At 46.2% G+C, this 22,566-nt stretch overlaps 1 protein-coding gene across 20 annotated transcripts in view; it reads right to left on the minus strand.

The window, feature by feature from the left end:
* PHACTR1 (phosphatase and actin regulator 1) overlaps positions 1–22,566 on the minus strand; it is a 581,745-nt gene that overhangs the window by 118,952 nt on the left and 440,227 nt on the right. For all 20 annotated transcript variants that reach the window (XM_051855837.3, XM_051855839.3, XM_051855844.3 and 17 more), the window contains one exon: positions 11,686–11,766. In XM_051855837.3, the coding sequence (XP_051711797.1) occupies positions 11,686–11,766 (81 nt within the window). The remainder of the gene's footprint in view (positions 1–11,685; positions 11,767–22,566) is intronic.

The following is a 22,566-nucleotide window of genomic DNA, read 5'->3' on the forward strand; positions in this document are numbered from 1 at the left end:
ATGGAAGAGAGAGAGAGAGAGTGCCCAGTTGCTTCCCCTCTCCCCTCTCCCCTCTCCCCTCTCTCCTCTCCTTTTTTTCTTTCTTTCTTTCTTTCTTTCTTTCTTTCTTTCTTTCTTTCTTTCTTTCTTTCTTTCTTTCTTTCTTCTCCTCTCCTTTTCTTTCTTTCTTTCTTTCTTTCTTTCTTTCTTTCTTTCTTTCTTTCTTTCTTTCTTTCTTTCTCTCTCTCTCTCTCTCTCTCTTTCTTTCTCTCTTTCTCTTTCTCTCTCTCTCTCTCTCTCTCTCTCTCTCTCTTTCTCTCTCTCTTTCTTTCTTTTAGCAAAGTGATAAGGCTTTATTGGGGACAGGGCATCTGTCAGAATGGAAGTGACAGAGAGAGAGAGAGAGAGTGCCCAGTCACTGGGACTGGGGGAGAACATGGTTGAGTGGGGAGAATACACCTGGGCAGGCCAGGCGGGCAGCTCAGCAGAGAGGCGGAGGGCTGGGCGCGCAGTCCATTTGGAGTCCCTGGTTTTTAAGGGAGTCTGTTTACCCACCTCCCCTTCTCCTCCAGGACAAAGGATGGAGTGTTCTGGCGGAAGGGTTTGTTGGGTGAAAATTAGCAAATTCCTCCCCAGATTTGCTGGTGCCGCCCAGGTAGCGAAGGGAGCTGTTCCACTTCCGATCCAGCTCCCTGCTAATGCGCCTGGGAAAGCAGTAGAAGATGACCCAAGTGTTTGGACCTCTGCACCCATGTGGAAGACCTGGATGAGGCTCCTGGCTCCTGACTTTGGCTTGGCTGAGCCCTGGCCATTGTAGCCATCTGAGGAATGAACCAGTGGATGGCAGATCTCTCTCTCTCTTTAACTCTGACTTTCAAATACATACATACATTTCTCTTTAAAAAAGAAAAGGGGTGGGATGGAAATCTTGCTGGATGGTCCCAGGGTGAGCTTCCTGGAGAAAGTGACATCTGAGAAGGAGTTGGAAGAGGTGCTGTGTGGCTACCTAGGGGAAGAGGGATCCAGAAGGAGCAGCCGATGCCAACCTCCAGGGCTGGAAAGTCCACAAGGGCTGGCTGGTGTTGGGACACGGAGGTCCACAGGGAGTTAAGGCAAGCGCTGAGGCTGAAGGGCAGAAGGGCGGATCGCACAGGCTCCTGTAGGCTATGGTGGAAACCTAGGACTCCGAGTGAAATGCCGAACACCGTGTGCTCTGGGCAGCGAGGGTACAGGCCACGCTCTGCCTTACAGAGGACGGACAGAGAGGCAGATACAGCATACAGGCTTCGCTTAAAAGCAACATACTGAGTCCATTTAAAGGACGTAGGGTCTGAAAATGAGGTTGCAGCTTGCTCTAAAGTGGTGGTAGGACCAAGTTTCAAGATTGTGGGTGGCCATGTCCTTGTTTCAGCCACGCAGTCACTGGATTTACGTCTCTTGTGAAAACATCACTTCCCCAGAGGAGTCCTCCATGACTGCCTTTACCTAAAATCCCTGGTCTTATCTCGTTAGTGTGCTGCTAGGTTTTTCTTCAGAGTGCTCATTAATTCTTGACAATATGTAACAAATAGTAGTTCCTGTTTCCCTTAGTAGGACAAACCCTGGGAAGGTAACATTTGGCTCTTTTGGTTATCTCCATAGCTTGGCCCTCGGCTGATGACCGGCCATAGAGGAAGTACAGCGTACTCATTTGTTGAATGACTGAATGACTGAATGGATAGTCCAGGAGTCTAGGAGAACTCTGTTCCATTAAACTTTGTTTAGTTTGTTGAAATTAACTCCTAATCTAAATAAATAAGCCACATAACTAGGGAATAAAGAAAAATAAGCCATCCACTTAGATTGTTTTCTACCATTAGTGGCTTTGACATTTTCAGTAGACAACTGATGGTTCATCTTCATGTTTGGATGCATTTTTCATACAACTATTTCAGTCACACTGTAGAAAATTTGGAAAACAGGAGAAAAGGCACTTAGAGTTTTATGTCCCTACTACCATCCAGACTAATACAATTTACAACTTTCCTCTTACACAGTTTTCAAAGTTGGCTGTGTTTTTATGTGGTTTCAATGTATCTAGAGATCAAATAATTCCCTCTGATTTTTTTAAACATTTACCTAAAGCTCCTCTGCACTCTAACATTTCCATTCGAAATGGAAACAAATGTTAAACCCACAAGCCACTGGCTAACCATACTCCTCACTAACACTGGCTAACCATACTCCTCACTAACACGCCCAATAATGACAGATTGCTGTGCTAGTTCTTCAAATACCCCAGAATATTTTTTTCCTTTTGGACCCAAGCTCTCCTTTTGCCTAATTTGAATTCACTGAGAAGCTTGGGAATTCCAAACCACTAAGAAAAACATACATGATCTGGGGGAGAACTGGTAGAGTAATAAAACTTCATTAACCCTGAGCTGGCCCCTCGCAGAGTGAGGAATCTCACATCACTCTCCATGGGGTACTTGTACACGTTCTGCGAATGAGCAGGGTAGGACTGAGTGAAAGCAACAATGTAAAGCAGACCCAACAGGCCATCTCATCCACTCAAGAGAACAAAATGCTTTGTACCGCATCAGCAATAAAACACACACACACACACACACACACACGCTAAACTGCAGTGCACACAGAGGCTGGGTCCCCAGGCAACATGATGGCTGTGACACAGCCATCACAAGTTAACGCAGCAGGTGCCGGCCACCATGCATCCCTGGTGGAAACAGCTTTACGGCCAGGTGACTAGGTAGAGTCCTGTGTGCCAACACAAGGAGGCAGCGCAAAATGAGGAATCGCCAGCTGGGCGGTACTGAATGGTGGCTCTGAATCTCTGACACTTATCTCTTGCAAGCTGACAACCTGGAACAACGATGAGCATCCTTTGCCACTTGCTGATGGTCAGGCAGTAGCGACAGCATTGCATTTGCTCTACCCATCGACGCTCAGGGACAGCAAGGAGGATGATGGGAAAGTGAGGAAGGCAAGGTGGGGGAGGTTGTGGGAAGCAGGGCTCTCCCTGACACCAACCATTTGGAGAGTGGCCACATTTGTGTTCCTTTTCAATCCTTGGACATAGGGGGACACAGTTGTCCACCTTTTCTGATTCTTGGCCCTATTGACAAGGTTAGCTGGATTCAGGCATACAAGGGTTTGCAAAAATACAGCTGCTTACTGCATTGAGGCTGGGAACCATGGCATGCTCACGTTTCCTGAGAACTTACAGATGAACTCACGCAACCCTCGGCACAACACCATTCACCCTCGCAGATACAGGGACAGAGCACAGAGAGGGGAACGACTCCACTAAAACTGCACAGCCAGGCAGCACGGCAACCAGAGTTGGGGCCAAATATATTAATCCCAGGACCCATGGTCGTAGTTGCTGATGGAATGTATAGAAAGTTGTGGCATGTACCATGCACCTTCTCGGATCACAGTGGAATGAAGCTGGAAACCAGCAACTCAAGAATCCCTAGAACATATGCAAACACATGGAGACTGAACTACATGCTCCTTCCTGAATGAACAGTGGGGTCACTGAAGGAGTCAAAATAGAAATCAAAAAATTTCTGGAGGGGCTGGTGCTGTAGCGCAGCAGGTTAACGCTCTGGCCTGAAGCGCCGCCACTCCATATGGGCACCAGTTCGGGACCTGACTACTCCTCTTCCGATCCAGCTCTCTGCTATGACCTGGGAAAGCAGTGGAGGATGGCCCAAATCACTGGGCCCCTGCACCCGCCTGGGAGACCCGGAGGAAGCTCTTGGCTCCTGGCTTTGGATTGGCGCAGCACCAGCCATTGCAGCCAATTGGGGAGTGAACCACTGGATGGACGACCCCCCCCCCCCGCCGCCTCTCCTATCTCTGTGTAACTCTTTCAAATAAATAAATAAATCTTAAAAAAAATTCTGGAAACAAATGAAGACTGAGATGCAACATACCAAAATTTATGAGATACAGCAAAAGCAGTGTTAAGAGGAAAGTTTACAGCAACTGGAAACTGGAAGGGCACCAAATAAATGAGCTATCAACATCTCAAGGATCTAGAAAAACTGCAGCAAACCAGGCCCAAAACTAGTAGGAAAAAGAAATAATTAAGTTGGAGAAAAATAATCAAAATTGAAACAAACAAAAAAGATCAGCAAAATGAAGAGCTATTTTTTTGAAAAAATAAACAAAGTTGAAACACTATTGGCCCAAGTAACAAAAAAAAAGGAGAGAGAAGACTCAAATTAATAAAATTAGAGACGAAAGAGGAAATTTAACAACAGACACTACAGAAATAAAAAGAATCAACAGAAATTACTACAAGAGCTGTGTACCAACAGACCGGGAAACTTAGAAGAAATGAAGATTGCTGGACACATACAACCCACCTAAATTGAGCCATGACAACACAGAAAACCTAAACAGACCTGTAACCTAGATGGAAATTGAATCAGTAATAAAGACCATCCCAAAAAAATAAAAGCCCGGGACCAGATGGCTTCACTGCTGAATTCTACCAGATATTTAAAGAACTAACTCCAATTCTTCTCAAGTTATTCAAAACAATTGAAAGGGAGGGAATCCTCCCAAATTCTTTCTATGAAGCCAGTATCACCTTAATTCCTAAACCTGAAAAAAATGCAACTGAGAAAGAGAACTACAGACCAATTTCCCTGATGAACATAAATGCAAAAATCCTCAAGAAAATTCTGGCCAATAGGATCCAACAAAACATCAGAAAGATCATTCATCTGGACAAGTGGGATTTATCCCTGGTATGCAGGGATGGTTCAACGTTCGCAAACCAACCAATGTTGATACATCACATTAACAAACTGATAAACAAAAACCATATGATTATCTCAATAGACACAGATAAGGCATTTGATAAAATACAACACCCTTTCATGATGAAAAATCTAAGCAAATTGGGTATGAAAGGATCATTCCTCAACACAATCAAGGAAATTTATGACAAACCCATGGCCAGTATCCTATTGAATGGGGAAAAGTTAGAAGCATTTCCACTGAGATCCAGAACCAAACAAGGATGCCCACTCTCACCATTGCTATTCAATATAGTCCTGGAAGTTTTAGCAAGAGCCATTAGGCAAGAAAAAGAAATCAAAGGCATACAAATCAGGAAGAAGGAAGTCAAACTATCCCTATTTGCAGATGACATGATTCTATATGTAGGGGATCCAAAAGATTCCACTAAGAGACTACTGGGACTCATTTGGTAAAGTAGCAGGATATAAAATCAATGCAAAAAATGAACAGCCTTTGTATATATAGACAATGCCATGGCTAAGAAAGAACTCTTAAGATCAATCCCATTCACAATAGCTATAAAAAAAAAAAACATCCTGGAGTAAATTTAACCAAGAATGTCAAAGATCTCTACGATGAGAATTACAAAACATTAAAGAAAGAAATAGAAGAAGATGCCAAAAAAAGGAAAAATCTTCCATGTTTATGGATTGGAAGAATCAATGACATCAAAATGTCCATTCTTCTGAAAGCAACTTACAGATTCAATGCAATACCAATCAAAATACCAAGGACATTCTTCCTAGATCTATAAAGAATGATGTTGAAATTCATATGGCAACACAGGAGACCCCAAATAGCTAAACCAATCTTAAAAAAAAAAAAAAACAAAGCCGGAAGCATCACAACACCTGATTTCAAGACATATTACAGGGAAGTTGTAATTAAAAAGCCTGGTACTGGTAAAAAAACAGATGGTTAGACGAACGGAACAGAATAGAAACACGAGGAATCAACCCAAACATCTACAACAAGCTTACATTTGATCAAGGAGCTAAAAACAATCCTTGGAGCAAGGATAGTGGTCTTCAACAAATGGTGCTGGAAAAACTGGATTTCCACATGTGGTAATATGAAGCCAGACCCCTACCTCACATCTTACACAAAGATCCACTCAAAATGGATTAAAGACCTTAATCTATGACCTGATACCTTCAAATTACTAGATAACATTGGGGAAACCTTGTAAGACATTGGCATAGGCAAAGAGTTCCAGAGGCATAGGCAGTCAAAGCCAAAATTAACAAATGGGATTATATCAAATTGAGATGCTTCTGTACTGAAAAAGAAACACTCAGCAAAGTGAAGAGGCAACTGACAGAATGGGAGAAATTATTTGCAAACCATACAACTGATAAAGGATTAATAACCAGAATATATAAAGAGATCAAGAAACTTCACAACAACAAAACAAACAACCCAGTTAGGAAATGGGCAAGGGGCTTAAACAGACATTTTTCAAAAGAGGAAATCCAAATGGCCAACAGACACATGAAAAAATGCTCAGGATCACTAGCCATCAGGGAAAAGCAAATCAAAACCACAATGAGCTTTCACCTCACCACAGTCAGAACGATTTTCACACAGAAATCAACAAACAACAAATGCTGGTAAGGATTTGGGGAAAAAGGTATCTTAATCCACTCTTGGTGGGAATGTAAACTGGTGCAGCCACTGTGGAAGACAGTATGGAGATAACTCAGAAATCTGAATATAGACCTACCATATAAACCAGCCATCCCACTCCTGGGAATTTACCCAAGGGAAATGATATCAGCAAATGAAAAAGTTATCTGCACTCCCATGTTTATTGCAGCTCAATTCTCAACAACTAAGAAATAGAATCAACCCAAATGCCCATCAACTGAAGATTGGATAAAGAAACTATGGGATATGTACACTATGGGATCCGGTCATTTGAAACAAAATGGATGAATCTGGAAAACATCAGACTTAGTGAAATAAGCCAGTCCCAAAGGGACAAATACAAATGTTTCCCCTGACCTGTAATAACTAATAGAGCACTTAACAGGCGATCTGTAGAAGTGAAATTGACACTTTGAGATGCAATGTCTTGAACAGCCCTTGCCTTGACTGTTGAGGAACGGTTTTTTAAATATACTATTTGTTGAACTCTTTACTTAACACAGAGTTAATCATATGTGTATAAAGTTAATTGAAGGGGCCAGCACTGTGGTGTATCGGATCAGGCCACTGCCTGCAGGGCCAGCATCCCATATGGATGCTAGTTCGAGTCCCGGCTTCTCCACTTCCAATCCAGCTCTCTGCTATGGCCTGGGAAAGCAGTAGAAGATGGCCCAAGTCCTTTGGCTCCTGCACCCACAGAGGAGACCTGGAGGAAGCTCCTGGCTCCTGGCTCCTGGCTCCTGGCTTTGGATCAGCACAGCTGCAGCTGTTGCAGCCATCCGGGGATTGAATCAGCAGATGTAAGACCTCCTCTCTTTCTTTCTTCCTCTGCCTCTGCCTCTTTATAATTCTGCCTTTCAAATAAATAAATAAATCTTTAAAAAATCAATTGAAAACAGATCTTAGTAAAAAATAAGAGTGGGAATAAGAGAGGCAAGAGGAAGAGGGATAGGAGTATGGGTGGGAGAGTGGGCACAGTGGGAAGAATTATCATGTTCCTAAAGTTGTAATTATGAAGTGTATCAAGTTTGTAACTGCATACAGGCAGAGTGGACAGTGAGAGAGAGAGAGACAGAGAGAAAGGTCTTCCTTTTTACCGTTGGTTCACCCTCCAATGGCCACCGCGGCTGGCGCGCTGTGGCCGGCGATCCGAAGGCAGGAGCCAGGTGCTTCTCTTGGTCTCCCATGGGGTGCTGGGCCCAAGCACTTGGGCCATCCTCCACTGCACTCCCTGGCTACAGAAGAGAGCTGGCCTGGAAGAGGGGCAACCCGGACAGAATCCGGCGCCCCGACCGGGACTAGAACCCGGTGTGCCGGCGCTGCTAGGCGGAGGATTAGCCTATTGAGCCGAGGCACCGGCCCGGACTTACTTCTAAGTGTACAGTTTAAAAACTTGACATGGGACTCCAAATCTCCTTAACCTGGGTGATAAAAATAGCATTCTAAATGTTACAGAGATCATATGGATAGAATCAAGTGTTAAAGTGATCATATGAATAGGATTAAATGTTTGGTAATAATAATAAATAGAATTAAAATGAGTGAATGCTCCAACATGGGAAGCAGTCCACACAGCAGACTCACAGAATGACAATTGCTTTAAGTAGCACTCTGACCGCAGAATCAGCCCTTCAGGCATTCTGGTCTGGCTGAAAAGCCTATGAGAGCATTTCAGGCATGGAGAATCAAGACACTGTGGCAAAAATGTCCTACATGAAGGGCCTCTGTGAATGAGACCCCAGTGGAAAGAAGGGATCATCAAAGAAGGAGGAACTTTTCTCTGAAGGGAGGAGAGAACTTCCACTTTGCTTATGGCCTTTGCTCATGTCAAGACCCTCGGGTGATCACTGACATCATATATAAGAGAGTTAATTGTCAAATTAACAACAGGAATCACTGTGTACTAACTTCCCAAGCAGGACCTCTGTCCTCCAAGAATTGTATTATGAGAGCTAATAGTAAAACTGTTCTCAAAGATTTATTTTATTTTAGTGTATTAAGTGGAGGACATTCTTATGTCTCGTAAGTTTTAGTTATGCCTAATTGTCTAACTCCTTTGCTTTTCTTAGGTGCTTCCTTAATTAATGACAAAACTCATTCTCAAGGGAAAAAAGAGTCACGAGATAAATGTCCACAGTGACACAGAAAGGCTGCTCTTATCAGAAAACCCCATGGCACACCCAAAACTGTACACCCGCCACGTGCCACAGAGCTCTGATGTCCGTCCCTGTTCTCCTTCGCTCTTGCTCTCATGCAGAGAGCGAACATTCTCAAGCGTCGAGTCTATACCAGACCGGATTTCCGAGGCTTGCAGGAATGAGCAGACAGCCTGTGAGGCCCCTGCACATCTGCAGTCAGTTAACAAACAGACAGGAAGGGGCAGAGCCCGGGAGACATGCAAAGATGAAAATAAGACAGGAGACTGGCGGGTAATGAGTGTCCCCTCGTCGACAGCTGTTGCGTGCACGTCCCGTGTCAGCTCCATGCCTGCCGACAGCCACGTCTTGTGCTCTCAGGGACCAGCCTCTGTGCCTTTCCTCCTACAACAAGGCTTTCACTTTAACACCCTGCGACTTCTCTGGTGAGCCCAGGAAGCCCCTCACTCTGTTACTGGAAGCAGCTGGACAGAACGCATGTTACGGTGAAGTTCCTGCTCCCCTGGGGATTGTTCCTGAAGCTTACGAAGCAGACAGGTATAAAGGTTGCAGAAAAAAGGACACTGACAACTGGCATTTGCCCAGACATTTACTGAAGCACTGGGGTCTCTAGCTGATTCCCGTTGTCAGACACCACCTGTCTCTACAGGGAAGGAATATGGAGAAAGGAGCTTAGCATGAGGCATGGAGGCTTCGGGTCGCTAAAAAGGGAGGGTTGGGGTAGGGGGTGCAGACAGCCAGCCTTGGAGAAAAGGGATAAAATTATAGATTCTTTTCCCCATGGGCAGCGTCAGCAACCAAAGAAGTCACACCCTGGCCTGGCCCTTCCCAGAGCGAGACAGATGAAGTGGTGCCCCCTAGGGCATCCCTGCCCCAGGAGGTCAAAGTTCACAGTCCAGCTCCACAGCCCGCCTCCAGGATCCTGAGCCACCAGCACAGGGCAAGAGCTCAAACACTTCCCACTTTCACTGCAGCCTGGCAAGGTGTGCTACAAGAAAATACTTAAAAAATGCTAGGGGCCAGCGCCGTGGCTCAATAGGCTAATCCTCTGCCTGTGGTGCCGGCATACTGGGTTCTAGTCCTGGTTGGGGCACCAGATTCTGTCCCGGTTGCCCCTCTTCCAGGCCAGCTCTCTGCTAAGGCCCGGGAGTGCAGTGGAGGATGGCCTAAGTCCTTGGGCCCTGCACCCGCATGGGACACCATGAGAAGCACCTGGCTCCTGGCTTCGGATCAATGCAATGCGCCGGCCACAGCAGCCACTGGAGGGTGAACCAATGGCAAAAGGAAGACCTTTCTCTCTGTCTCTCTCTCTCTCTCACTGTCCACTCTGCACGTCAAGAAAAAAAAATGCTAGGAACATGTGAGGTGAGATGCAGCAAAGGGACATGGAGCAGCTCACAAAACAGTGGGTCAGGGCTGGTGCTGTGGTGCAGTGGGCTAAGCTGCTACCAGCAGCACCTGCATCCTTTATGGGTGTCAGTTCGAGTCCTGGCTGCTCCACTTCCAATCCAGCTCCCTGCTGATGCACCTGGGAAAAGCAGCAGATGATGGTCTTAGGTCCATGGGCCTCTGCACCCACGTGGGAGACCTGGAAGAAGCTCCTGGCTCCTGGCTTTGGCCTGGCCAGGCCCTGGCTGTTGTGGCCATTTGGGGAGTGAACCAGCAGATGGAAGACCTCTCTCTCTCTCTGTCTCTGTCTGTAACTCTTCCTTTCAAATAAATAAAATGTTAAAACAAAACAAGAAAGCAACAGTGAAAACACCAGTGGGGTCAGAGGGACGCCCCAGGACTAGAAGTATGTACCGCCTTTATACAAGGACCCCAGCACGGCATGGAGAGGACCTTCAGAAACAAGGCGAACAGACTGCTTGCCAGTCACAGCAGCTGGCCGTCTCGCAGGGAGGATCCAGAATATTCCATGATTTAATCATCTGGCTAAATCGCCTCAGCCAGGAACAATATGAGAAGACCTGATAGACAATTCCTAGAGATGAGCACACGATTGGAAGCGACAGTCTGTTCTCTCACTTAAAGCTTTACCAGGGAGAGTGCAGCCTGAGCGTGGGAGAAAGAGCAGGGAGGAGCGAGGAGAGAGCAGGGAGTGGACAGCGCACATGCAAAAGCCACTGCCTAAAGCAAAACTCAAGGCGGTCCTCTGGCCTTGGACTAGGTTACGAGAGCCACGCCCTGCGTCAGGATACCTGCATTCCATCTCTGCCTCGGACTCTGGTCCCCAGTTTCCTGCCAGTGCAGGTCCTGGGAAGCAGAGTGATGCTCCTAGTCCTTGGGTTCCTGCTGCCCTAGAATGAGTTTCCAGTTCCCGGCTCTGGACTTGGCCTAGCCCTGGCCCTTCCTGGCATTGGGGGAGGGAATCAGGGGAGGGAATCTGCCTCTCCCAAATAAATATTTATTACAAAAAGTGGGAAAGCTCTTACGGAAGAGCCGTGAAGAATACCCAATGCACTGTGCTGGCCACTGCATACACGAGTATTTGAAGAGCAAAAGACGTCCGGTATCCTGGTGGTATCCCTCAGTGAACACCTGCAGCCACAGAGACCCGAGCTGCCATAAGTAGTGCCGCTAAAAACAGCTCGTGTGTACAGTTGTGCATTTTAATTTTTTCAACTTTACTTTCTTCTATTGTGGGGAGACAGATTGCATGAAGGAAGGAAGGATGGACGGATGGATGGACGGGCACCTGTTACGGAAACCCCAGATGCCTGTGGAGTCAAGCATTTGTCCTGAGATCGCCTATTGCCTGGAAGAGCCGAAGCTATGAGATCCCTACACTGGGTGTCCTCCTGCACCCACTACCTACAGCTGCTGCCGAAGTCCTCCTGGAGCTACGCCATGTTTCTTAGCATCCTGGGGGGTGCCCAGGGGAGCTTTCCAGCCCCCTTAAATACAACACTGAGTTTTACCCCTCTCTGTTATATCCTTTTTGCTCTCCAGAATTGTCTGGAGTCTTAAAGGTGCCACTCCTGGAAAATGATGCAGAGAACCAAATGCAGCCGTGAGAAATAAGCCCACAGATTCCCCGCACGGCTCTCAGGCCCACAGACAGGGGACCTGGGTTCCTTACCTTTATCATAGATTTCCTTCAGGACTCCTCGCTTTATCAGCTCCTCTCTGCTTTGCCTCATTGATATCTTCCTTTCCAGGGCTGCAAGCAGAAGACAAAGAGAAGGGTGTGCTTAGCTAACAGTGCTGTTTTTTAAAGGGTGCTGTGTTAATATGCATGGCACCGCGATGCCCAGGAAACCTCTGGAATGAGCTTTGCTAATGGCAGCAAATGATACAGAGCAGTTAATACTCTTTGATATCATGATAAGTCTTTTCATCACACGATTTCCTTTAATCTTCAAAACAATCTTTGAATTACCTATGAGGTAGACATTTTCATCAAATTCTATTCAGCCTTGATTTATGGTTGGAGAAAACTATAGTGTAAAATCACACTGCTATGAGTACAAGGAGCCAGGATTCCAGGCCAGAGCCCTCTGCTCTGCTCTAACCTCCGTGTCCTGAGACACTGCTTACAGGTGGCAGCAGCGTGTCCACGATCCGGTTCCTGGAAACCACACTTCACTGAGGACTCTGTGGCTTCCCAACCACAAAGAAAACGGTAGGGGGCCAGCACTCTGCGGGTTAAGCTGCAGCATGCGAAGCTGGCACCCCTATGAGCCAGTGGTTCAAGTCCCAGCTGCTCCGCTTCCGATCCAGCTCCCTGCTCATGCACCTGAGAAGGCAGCTGAGAGGGGCCCAGGTGCTTGGGCCCTGCCACCCATAACAGAGCCCTGGATAGAGTTCTGGGTTCCTAGCTTCAGCCTGGCCAAGCCCTTGCAGCCATAGCTGTTTGGAGAATGAATCAGCAGATGGAAAAATTCACCCGCCATGCTTTCTCTCTCCCTCTCTTTCGGTCTTTTAAATAAATAAATACATAAATAAACAAATCTTAAAGAAAAAAGAAAATGGTATGAAAACATGAAGGCATTTCTCAAAGTTCATTGAAAATATATGCTTATTTGGGTACAAAAATGTTTTGGGGGTGAAAATCTTATATGGAAGGGATCTTAAAAAATCAGGGAAATTGCATATTATAAAAAACGTTTTTCAAACCTTTTGAACCAAAAGAAATGTATCCTTTAATTTCATCTTCTACAAACTTTTTGAACTACCCCTGTGTCTCCTGAAAGGAGTTCTGGATTGGTATTCCAGGGCCCCCAGGGGCTGAATACTCAGGCTACCTAGGGGGTGATGTCCATGAAACAGCCCCCCAAGGCCTGCCTCTCTCAGGCTCCATGGGAGGAACAGGCCAGCTGTTAGTACATGCACCTCTGCCTCCCGCCAGCCCCTGCGTGGGAAAGTTCAGTGTGGCTAGAAAAGGTGCACTGAGCCCCCCAGTGGAGAAGACTGTGTAGGTAAGGTGAAGCAGGGGTAGGAAGCTAGGAGTCTGGTCTAGATCTTGGGGGTGACGTGAAACCATCTGCCTATCAAGAGGTGCTTTGCCATCCTGTATGTTTTAGCAAAATAAGGGCCCCAAGGGCTATCAAAACCATAGATTAAAGTGCATGGGCCTGGTTGGCAACATCTGCAGTGAGGATAGAGCCTGCCCTCGACGGTCCAGGATCCCGAGCTGTGAGTAGAATATGGATGTTCTCAGGCCACCTGTGGGCCATCTGGACCCCAGCTGGCTCACTGCACTCACGCAGCTACGATGGAGCCACTGGCGAAAGACGAGCACCTGCAAGGGCCGCAGAGGATGGTGGCTGATGGACTGTTCATCCCTTCCCAGAGCTTACAGACATCTGCGAGATTCAGACTGTCACCCACGTGCACACCTCGAGGTAAGTCCTCTTCAAGGAAAGGAACGTGATCCTGCCAGACTGCAAGAGAAATGATGGCCCCTTCTGGGGTATTAGAAGAGGCCTTTCTGAAGATGAGACCCTGGAGCTGCCATTGGAAAGCCGAATGCGTCTTCCCTCTACAAAGGGCTGTTGAGTAGGGGCATGGAAGCACTCCAGAGGGGGCAGGCTGGGCCACGGGCACTGGGGAGGGACCAGGGTGCCGAGGAGGAGCAGCAGGACAGAAGAGAAGCTGGGGTGGCCGCAGCCACCAGTACCAGGTGGAGACTGTCCCAGATGAGGCTGGAGGAACTAGGGTTTGGGCCATGCAGGCCTCATGGGCCATGTTATTCTAAGAGCAATGGGCAGAAATCATCAGATTTGAGGATCTGAAAGCTGAAGGTCCATTTTAGTGTGGAGAATGGAGGCCAACCGGATGGAGGTGATAACAGAAGTCTAAGCAGGGGATCATGGGTGCTGGGAACAGGAACAAAGGCATGATCAAGACGGGTGAGGATGGCAACGTTGACAGCACTTGAAGTTGAGGAGTGGACAAGGGACGTGCAGGAAGGAGAGGGTCCCGACTGACACCTGCATCGCTGAATGAAAAGTGCTGCCCATGACAGTCAGGAGACAGCGGGAGAGAACCTTGGAGCTTTGGAGCAGGGAGATGAGTCCCACGTTAGCCACATCCAGGAGGAGGCATCACGTACGTGCCAGGGAATCCCAGCCGCACGCTCCATAAAACAGGAGTGGCACATTAAATGAGGCAGTGCAGCGTGCAGTCCACACTAAGCTCTTTCACACACCCTGGCTTCTCAGACGTTTCCATGGAAACACACCTTGTGGCAAAGGAGGAGCACCGGGGACTCCGAGGGCAGGACTTGAAGCTGCCTGGCCCAAGCATGCCACTTCTTTGATGCATCCAGATTTTCTTTAAAAATTAATTGGGCTTGGGGCCGGCGCTGATGCACAGTAGGCTAATCCTCTGCCTGCGGCACGAGCATCCCATATGAGTGCTGGTTCTAGTCCCGGCTGCTCCTCTTCCGAGCCAGCTCTCTGCTGTGGCCTGGGAAAGCAGCGGAACACGGCCCAAGTCCTTGGGCCCAAGTCCTTGGGAGACCTGGAAGAAGCTCCTGGCTTCAGATGGGTGGGCACAGCTCCGGCTGTTGTGGCCATTTGGGGAGTGAACCAGCGGATGGAAGACCTCTCTCTCTCTGTCTCTCCTCTCTGTCTGTAACTCTACCTCTCAAGTAAATAAAATCTTTAAAAAGCATGGAAGGACTTCAAAAGTTCATGGGAAATGGAATTAAAAGGCAAGTTACTTTGGTGCAGGAAATGTTGAAATCCATGAATAGGAGGGCTCTACAAAGAGCTAATGGAAAAATGTGCTTTATGAAAACACTCTGCATGAATCTTTTTTTTCTAACTCTTAAAATATTACTTATTATTTTTATTTATTTGAAAGGCAGAGTCAGAAAGACAGAGAGAGAAAGAGAGAGACAGAACCACAGATAGAAAAGAGATCTTCCATCTGTTGGTTGACTTCCCACATGCCCACTACAGCCAGGACTGGGCAAGTCAAAAAACCAGGAGCCCAGAACTCAGTCCAGGTCTTCCGAGTGAATGGCGGGATCCCAGGTACGTGAGACATCGCCTGCTGCTTCCCAGGGTGTGCCTTAGCAGGAAGCTGCAGTCAGGAGCCAGAACCAGGAATCAAACTCAGGAAGCCCACTGTGAGACACAGACATCTTATCCACTAGACCAAATGTCTGTTCCCGGTAAGGACTGGTTTAAAATAAGAAGATTTGCTCTATAATGTAAGGATCACTCCTCTAATATATTATTGAATTATTAAAATACAGGGCAGGAAAAATCCCACATATGGGAATCTCTGATATAACTTTTCAGTTACAAAACTGGATTGTGGTGATGGTTGCACAACTTTATATTTAACCAGTCACTGGGTTGTGTACTCAGAATGAGTTAATCTAACAGTATGTAAATTAAACCTTGAGAAGACTTTTAAAATTTGGGAAAATGAGTAACCACAAAGGAAAATACTCATAATGGCAAAAGTATTGGTTCAAATAATGAAAGTCATAAATTTAAGTAGGTAATTAAGGAATTACTAAACTTTGGGCCACTGAAAGCTAAGAGGCTAACATTAAAATACAAGGATTAGAAACATAGAAAATAAAGGTGAATTTCTGAAAACAACTTTTAAACATCTAACATCTAATGAATCAATAGAACCAAACAGAAAAATCAGGAATCCAATTCCCTAACAAACATGCAGCTCAGACAAGCAGCCGGGGCATCTCCCTGATATTCAGAACAAAAAATTGCAGGCTACAGTGAATGCAGAACGCAACCTAAGTTCTAGGAGGCAACTGTAGCAACCAGAATATCCAAACAAATACACATAAACCAGCAAACATGCAAAAACTGTTTCCATGGATCTCCAGTCTGAAATTCTAAGCCAAGATACAAGACACTCTGAAGAGGAGATGGGAAACACAAATTGTGATTTACTTTTATAGACTAACAGAGGTAGCTGAATAGATCCAGACATAGAAAAGAGGTGTCACGAATCTGTTCTGTCCACAACATGAGCAAGAGAACAATTTCTCAATTATTGCACCAAACACGGCCCCAAGCTACCATACCCAAAGGTTGGTATGTCCAAGAGAGACTCTCCTCTTAGCATCCAACTCCTACTCAGTACAGAGACTCGGCAGGAAGCATCAGAAGGCACAGTGATCGTTGCATCTTTACTACTGTGTATTAATCATGTGTTTTTATTCTGTATTTCTGATGCTTTGACATCTTGGGGCCTTACTGACCTGGGATAGGTTGCCTCTCACAGGGCCAGTCAACTCCTAGAGACACTAAATGGCATGTGCCTTTGAGGGTCTCTTTCCTACTGAAGCCATCCCATCCAGAGCCCACAATCCCAACCACCTCCTTTATGCAGCTCTCCCAGCCACTGTCCACCTGTCCGAATCACTCTAGGGCCAGGTCCTACACAGTCAGAGACAGCCTTTATGTCTCAGAGTATACTGAACACATTCAAACCAGTCAGTCCTGAACCTGCTGCCTCTGCCGTGACCAGTGACCAGTCCTTCCCAAAGAACCCACAGTACAGGCTCTCGTTCACTCTTTCCTACTGTTCCCTCTGCCTCCTGACCAGTCTTGGTGCCTCTTGGCACACGGCAAGCCCCCCCTGTTGGGATCTGAGAGTGTAACTGCTATGGTGTGGATAGGATCCACCTTCCAAGGCTTGGTGTGTCACAGGCTTGGTCCCCAATGTGGCTGTACTGAGGTGGTGGAGGCTATAAGCATGGAAGGTGTTTAGGTCATGGGAGCTCCACCCCCATGAATGATCAATGCCATCTCATGGGACTGGGCTAGACAATGGCTTGCTAAAGTAAGCCCGGCACTGGCCCGAATCACTCATCTGCACAGTCTCTTGTTCCACACACGGCCAGTCCCCCTTCTGCTTCTTCACCATGTTGTCATGCAGCTTGGGAGGGGGGAGGAGGGGGAATCACCAGGACACCATTGCCAAGCTGTCAGGATCCTCCAGCCACCAAAATCACATCACATCAATCTCTTTTCTCTCTATGCTATCCAGCACCAGATATTTTGTTATAGTAACACAAAGCACACTAAGACAATGGCAAACTGTCTTTTCTGTGGCACTTGGCTCCTCATGTGTTGGGCTCAACATCCATGAGTAACAGTAAAATCCACATGGAAATCATGCCCATTTTTGTACCAGTTTGAAAGGAAGGAAAAACTAGGGGAGGTGCCCACAGTTGTATTTCTCCTCTATTGTTTGGAAGTCTGCTTACTCATGGATGAGTGACGGTAGATCTACTATCCTCATTTTTGTAAATCTCTCTTTGGAGTCACCACTGCAGTCAATGCCATATTTGCTAAAAGTCAGTCCCCCATCACCCCTCCTGAATTCATTTCTCCAGTCTTTCTATCCACATGGGTTATGATAAGCCAAGGAATCCTATGCTTCTTTGATATCCATGAATATAAAGCAGTATCTTCAGATGGGCTGATTCTCCTTAATGGATACTTGGGTTGGATGAGTTTGTTAAAACTTTTTTTTTTGGCATACATTTTGGTGCATAAAGCAATTTGAGTACTTTCACCATTTTTTTCATAATGTGCATTTTCTGCATAGAATGAAAAAAAATTGCAACAAAATGAAACCATACTCTTTCAATTTCATTCTCCCATGAACTTTTGGAAGTACCCATGTGTGCTTCTGTGTGTCTGTGTGTGCAAACACTTGTTTTTCTATTTATGAAAATATTTCACTGCAAAAAAATTCAAGAAATATACAGAAAACAAAGTTCTTTTTCACTGTCACCTTCCCCATAGACCCAAGTCACCAAATATCACTGTTTAGTTTGAAGATATTCCTTCTGTTTCCCTTTCTCCCTCTTCTCCCAACACTCACCCCGACAAACATACACATACATAAATATAGTTAAACACGGTCTTTAAAAACGTAAATGAGGGGCTGGCATCATGGTGCAGTGAGTTAAGCTGTTGCTTGCAACGCTGGCGTCCCACAGTGGAGCACTGGTTTGAGTCCTGGCTGCTCTGTTTCCTATGCACCCGTCTGCTAATGTGCCTGGGGAAGCAGCAGATGGTATCTCAAGAACTTGGAACCCTGCCTTCCATGTGGAAGACCCACCTGGCTGTTGTGGCCATCTGGGGAGTGAGCCAGCAGATGGAAGATCTCTCTGTCTCTCTGTATCTCCCTCTTTATGTCATACTGCCTTTCAAATAAATAAATAGATAGATAATTCTTTACAAACATACACAGAGTCATCCTTTGCCTAGTATTCTACAAGTCTTTTTCTTCCCCTAACTTATCAGTAAGGTGGAGGCATCATCTCATCAGTTCACTCAGTGCCCCTAATTCTTTCTGAGCATGTTTTGCATTGTGTGGAATGAAGGGACTATAGTTTACTGAAGTAGCCTGAAACTGAACAGCATTTAGGTTGCTTCTGCATTTTCGCATAAAATACAGATCCCATGAACATATTTGTTTGGGCATTCATGTGATCATGTATTGGGATTTTTCTAGAATGTGTAGCTATATGTACATTTTTTAGCTGGAATTTCTTTTCTTTCTTTCTCTTGTTTTAAGAGTTACTTATTTAAAAGACAGAGCAACAGAGGGAGGAGAGACAAACTGAGGCATCTTCCATCTGCTGGTGCATTCCCCAAATGGCCGCAATAGCCAGAGCTGAGCCAGGCTGAAGTCAGAAGCCAGGAGCACCATCCTGGTCTCCCATAGGGGGGCCCAAGGGGCAGGGGGGCTCAAGTACTTGGGCCGTCTTCTGCTGCTTTCTCAGGTGCGTTAGCAGGGAGCTGGGTGAGACGTGGAAGAGCCGGGACTTGAACCAGCACTGTGACATGAGATGCTGGAGTCCCAAGCAGTGCCTTAGTGCCAGCCCCTGAGTGGGATATTTTCTATGAGCTCTCAGTATTGACAGAAGACAGAAGCCCCTGGGTTTCATAACTTTTAAGTACTTTTTTTTAAGTAAATAAAAAAAAAGTGTGGAGGGCAGAGTGGAGGAAGAACAATACTGGGGCTAGAACAAGGCATCCGGTCTCGCTCAGAGTACCAGATCAGAGATCTCAGATGCTTCGCAAGGGCCATGGGTTCCCTGCTCACTGGCTTCCAGCCACATTCTCGAGGGAAGAGAAGCTTGAAAGGGGAAACACCCTTGAGACGTGAGATTTGCAGTGGCCAACGCGAGACTTGTCCCTTCAGTCCTTAATATAGCCAACCGCAAGGAAAACCTGCAGCTCTCATTTACATTTTAAATTTTTCTAAACCAGGGAAAGTGAAGTTTAGGCTGGAAACCTACACGAATCTACAAGTGACAGTGGAACTTAGAACATGCCTCCACATCCCATCTGGCCTCGTGAATAATGAGGATTATGAATGTGATGCAACAACTATAGCCTAGAAGAATCCAAAATGAAACCATCGACCTGCATTGATGCTACCTCCAGTGAAAACACTTGTATGCTCTTGAAGATGAAGAGACCATTTCCAAATTAAGCTTATACATACGATACTTCAGAGAGGAGAAAGAGGAGCAAGGGATTGGAGAAATGGGAAAAGCATGGTGGTCTTCCGTTTTGAAAGACCAGAGGCCAATGTCTATTGATCTTTTTATTTAATAAGGAAATTAAGGAGAAAGGCAACACAGCTGTCAATCTAAACGCTATGTGGAAAAGGAAATAAAAAAAGAAACAAGAACTCAGCTCCAAAGCCATGAAGGAAAGGCCATGTTAATCCAGAGGCCCTTTGTATGAGAACCAAATGTATCTTTCATGAACTGAGATGGTCAAGAGTGTTATGAATATCTGAGCATTTTTGCCATAACCCAGTTGTTACCAGGTAACCAGGTTTTCATTAAGGAAAACGTATTGAGACTTACTAACTCAAAATGAAAACAATAAATTCTTTTTAGTTTTTGGCAATTAAGGACAAGTAATCCTCAAAATCAGGCTGCAAGGTGTACATTTTTTCCCCTTTCAAAATCCAAAACCTGCAGAAATCCTGCACGAAGGAACCTGAGGTGCAAGGGTCCTTGTCACAGGGGGACAAGCACAGGTCCTGAACTGTGCTCTCCCTCAGCTGCTGGCCTAATGGCCCTCTCCCTGTTGATTTAGCGGACATCTCAGCCGAAGTGCAGAGAGAGAGGTGGGGTACCCAGGGCCCCTGCTTGCTGTCTGTGCACTGATCAAAAATCAGGGGGCCTTGGCTGCTCAGTGACCCAGCCAGCTGCACTAGGTCAAAACAGCAGGATGAACTAACACATCCTCTGACTCCATTCACAACTGTATTCATTCCCCAAACTGCAAGGGAACTGCAAGGTGTTAGCGATGTACATCTCTAAGCTTCAGAACCACTAAGAAAGCAAGGATGGGATTACAATAAAAATCAGGACGGGGGCTACTTCCTACATGGAGGGGAACTGCAATCAGACAGACAATGCGGGGCTTCCAGGGGCAGGCAGCATTTTGTGTGCTGGCTTGGGCTGTATTTGCAGGTGCTCACGTTGGAAGGACTTGTTAAGCTGCATATTGTTGCTTCACCCATTTTCTCAATGCCTTTTTTATTTCTCAAAATAAAAACATTCTGAAGACATTCTTAGTAACTGTTTCTCTTTGTAACATTGCAATAGTCTCTAGAGGGGAATGAAAAACCCAGCCACCATCTAATGAAATCATGCATTTGGCCAGTAAACTAACTCCCGTTAATGAAAGAAAGGGTGATTATAAGGCAATAAATGCCACGGTAAGTCTTTTCTTGGTCCTTTCTTGGGGTAGGTCTGAAAAGAGAATGGGAAGGTTGCTTTTAACACTTGCTCAGTCTTTTTCTAAGTCTCCAGGGAGCAAGTCCAGGGCCTGAAGTTTTGGGGTTGGGAAACTGCAGGAAAGTTTTTTACAAGTAATTTTAAAGAAGTAAGGATTCCGGCTTCGGAAAATAGCATGGACTATTCTTGGAGTCCATTCTGAAGTGGTAAGTTGGAAAAAAATTAGAGAAGTTGATTTCGCAAGAACTGGGCTACACACTCTTGATAGTACATCAAGGAAATTTGGGGGTAATTTCAAGATCCTATTTTTCATCTTTCTGTCCCAACCTGCCTAGGAAACTTCAACCCCAACAGAGTGTCAGGTGTCTCTTCTGAGCTCTACACGATGCAAAAGGAACAATTCCTTCTGCATGTGTTGGGACCCTGGTAGAACAGGATTTAATACGGCTATGTTCTGAACAACAGGTTAAGCCCCACGTACATCTGTCCCTCGTCCCTTCACCTACACATCACCTTCGAGGACAGACTTTCAATCAAAGTGGAACAGGTGGCCCTGCAGTGACCAGGAATGTAGCACGAGGATGTGCTGATGTGAGGGGTGAGGGCAGGGTGCTCTGGGGCTTGTGCACCCCTTGCCTGTTGGATAGCAGAGCGCGCCCTCCCCCTTGCCTGTTGGATAGCAGAGCGCGCCCTCCCCCTTGCCTGTCGGGGAGCGCGTCATCACATCTGGTTTCTGGTGGTCATGCTCACATCCACATTCTCCACTTCCACCAGGTCCTCTGCTGCCTCTAACATTCCCCTCGGGAATGAAAAGGAAATTCGTTGGATCTAAGCGAGTTGATCTTGCAGATGCAGGGAGCAGAACGGGCTACGGTATTTCATTGCAGACGCCTAATTATTATTGATCGCTTTATGATCGAAGCGCACCGCCTACAGCACTCAAGAGTGAAAACCTGAAACCCTGCCCAGAATGGCTTAAGACTCCAGCTACCACCTGTTACGTGAAAGATAATAGGGCCCTTGTTCAAAACGTTCTCTGGTGCCACGTTCACGGAAATAAGGGGCCTGCTTTGCCGCTTGCTTTTCTACTCGTGCTCAGACCCACCCTGGCGCAGTGAAGTCTTCAGAAGAGAGCATTCGGGCTTTACAATCTTGCTTCCTTGATTCAATATGGCAGAGAAAGAGAGCAGTGTTAGACTGTTAGTGTTCATTTGCTGTTACTATCTACAGTCAGAACTGAAATCAGCCAATAATTTTGAACTACAATTTCAAAAGTCAGGACTATAATAGTTAAATCAGATGTCTACCCACATTTTTATTTTTGCCTGAAAAGCACATTTTGCATGAAGCCTTCATTTCTCCCCAATATCACCACAGTAACATATATGTTAGGAACAACATGCTACATGCTTTCCGTGTAGCAAGGACATCGTGTTGGCCTTGTAATGACTCCAGAAGGCTGGTGCCAGTCTCTCCATCTGGCAGACAAAGATGGTGAGTCACCTGCCCGAGGTGCAGAGCTGGACTTGAACTCAGAGCAGGGGATGGCAGTGTGGGCATGCCTGAGCGTGACCTTTGACCACCCTCCTCACCCTTGCCTACCACGCCAGGGACGGGCCCACTGGGCGTCAAGCCTACCAGTGTGTGAACCAATGTGTACAAGCAGGCTACAGTGCATAGGCAGGGGCACAGCAAGAAGTGTGTGCACACAAGGCATTAAAAGGTAAGTTTATCTAGGGGCAAACAATTCTG

This window comes from Oryctolagus cuniculus, chromosome 5, assembly GCF_051225735.1.
Source record: "Oryctolagus cuniculus isolate XC-2025 breed Fujian yellow rabbit chromosome 5, ASM5122573v1, whole genome shotgun sequence".
Lineage (NCBI taxonomy): Eukaryota > Metazoa > Chordata > Mammalia > Lagomorpha > Leporidae > Oryctolagus > Oryctolagus cuniculus.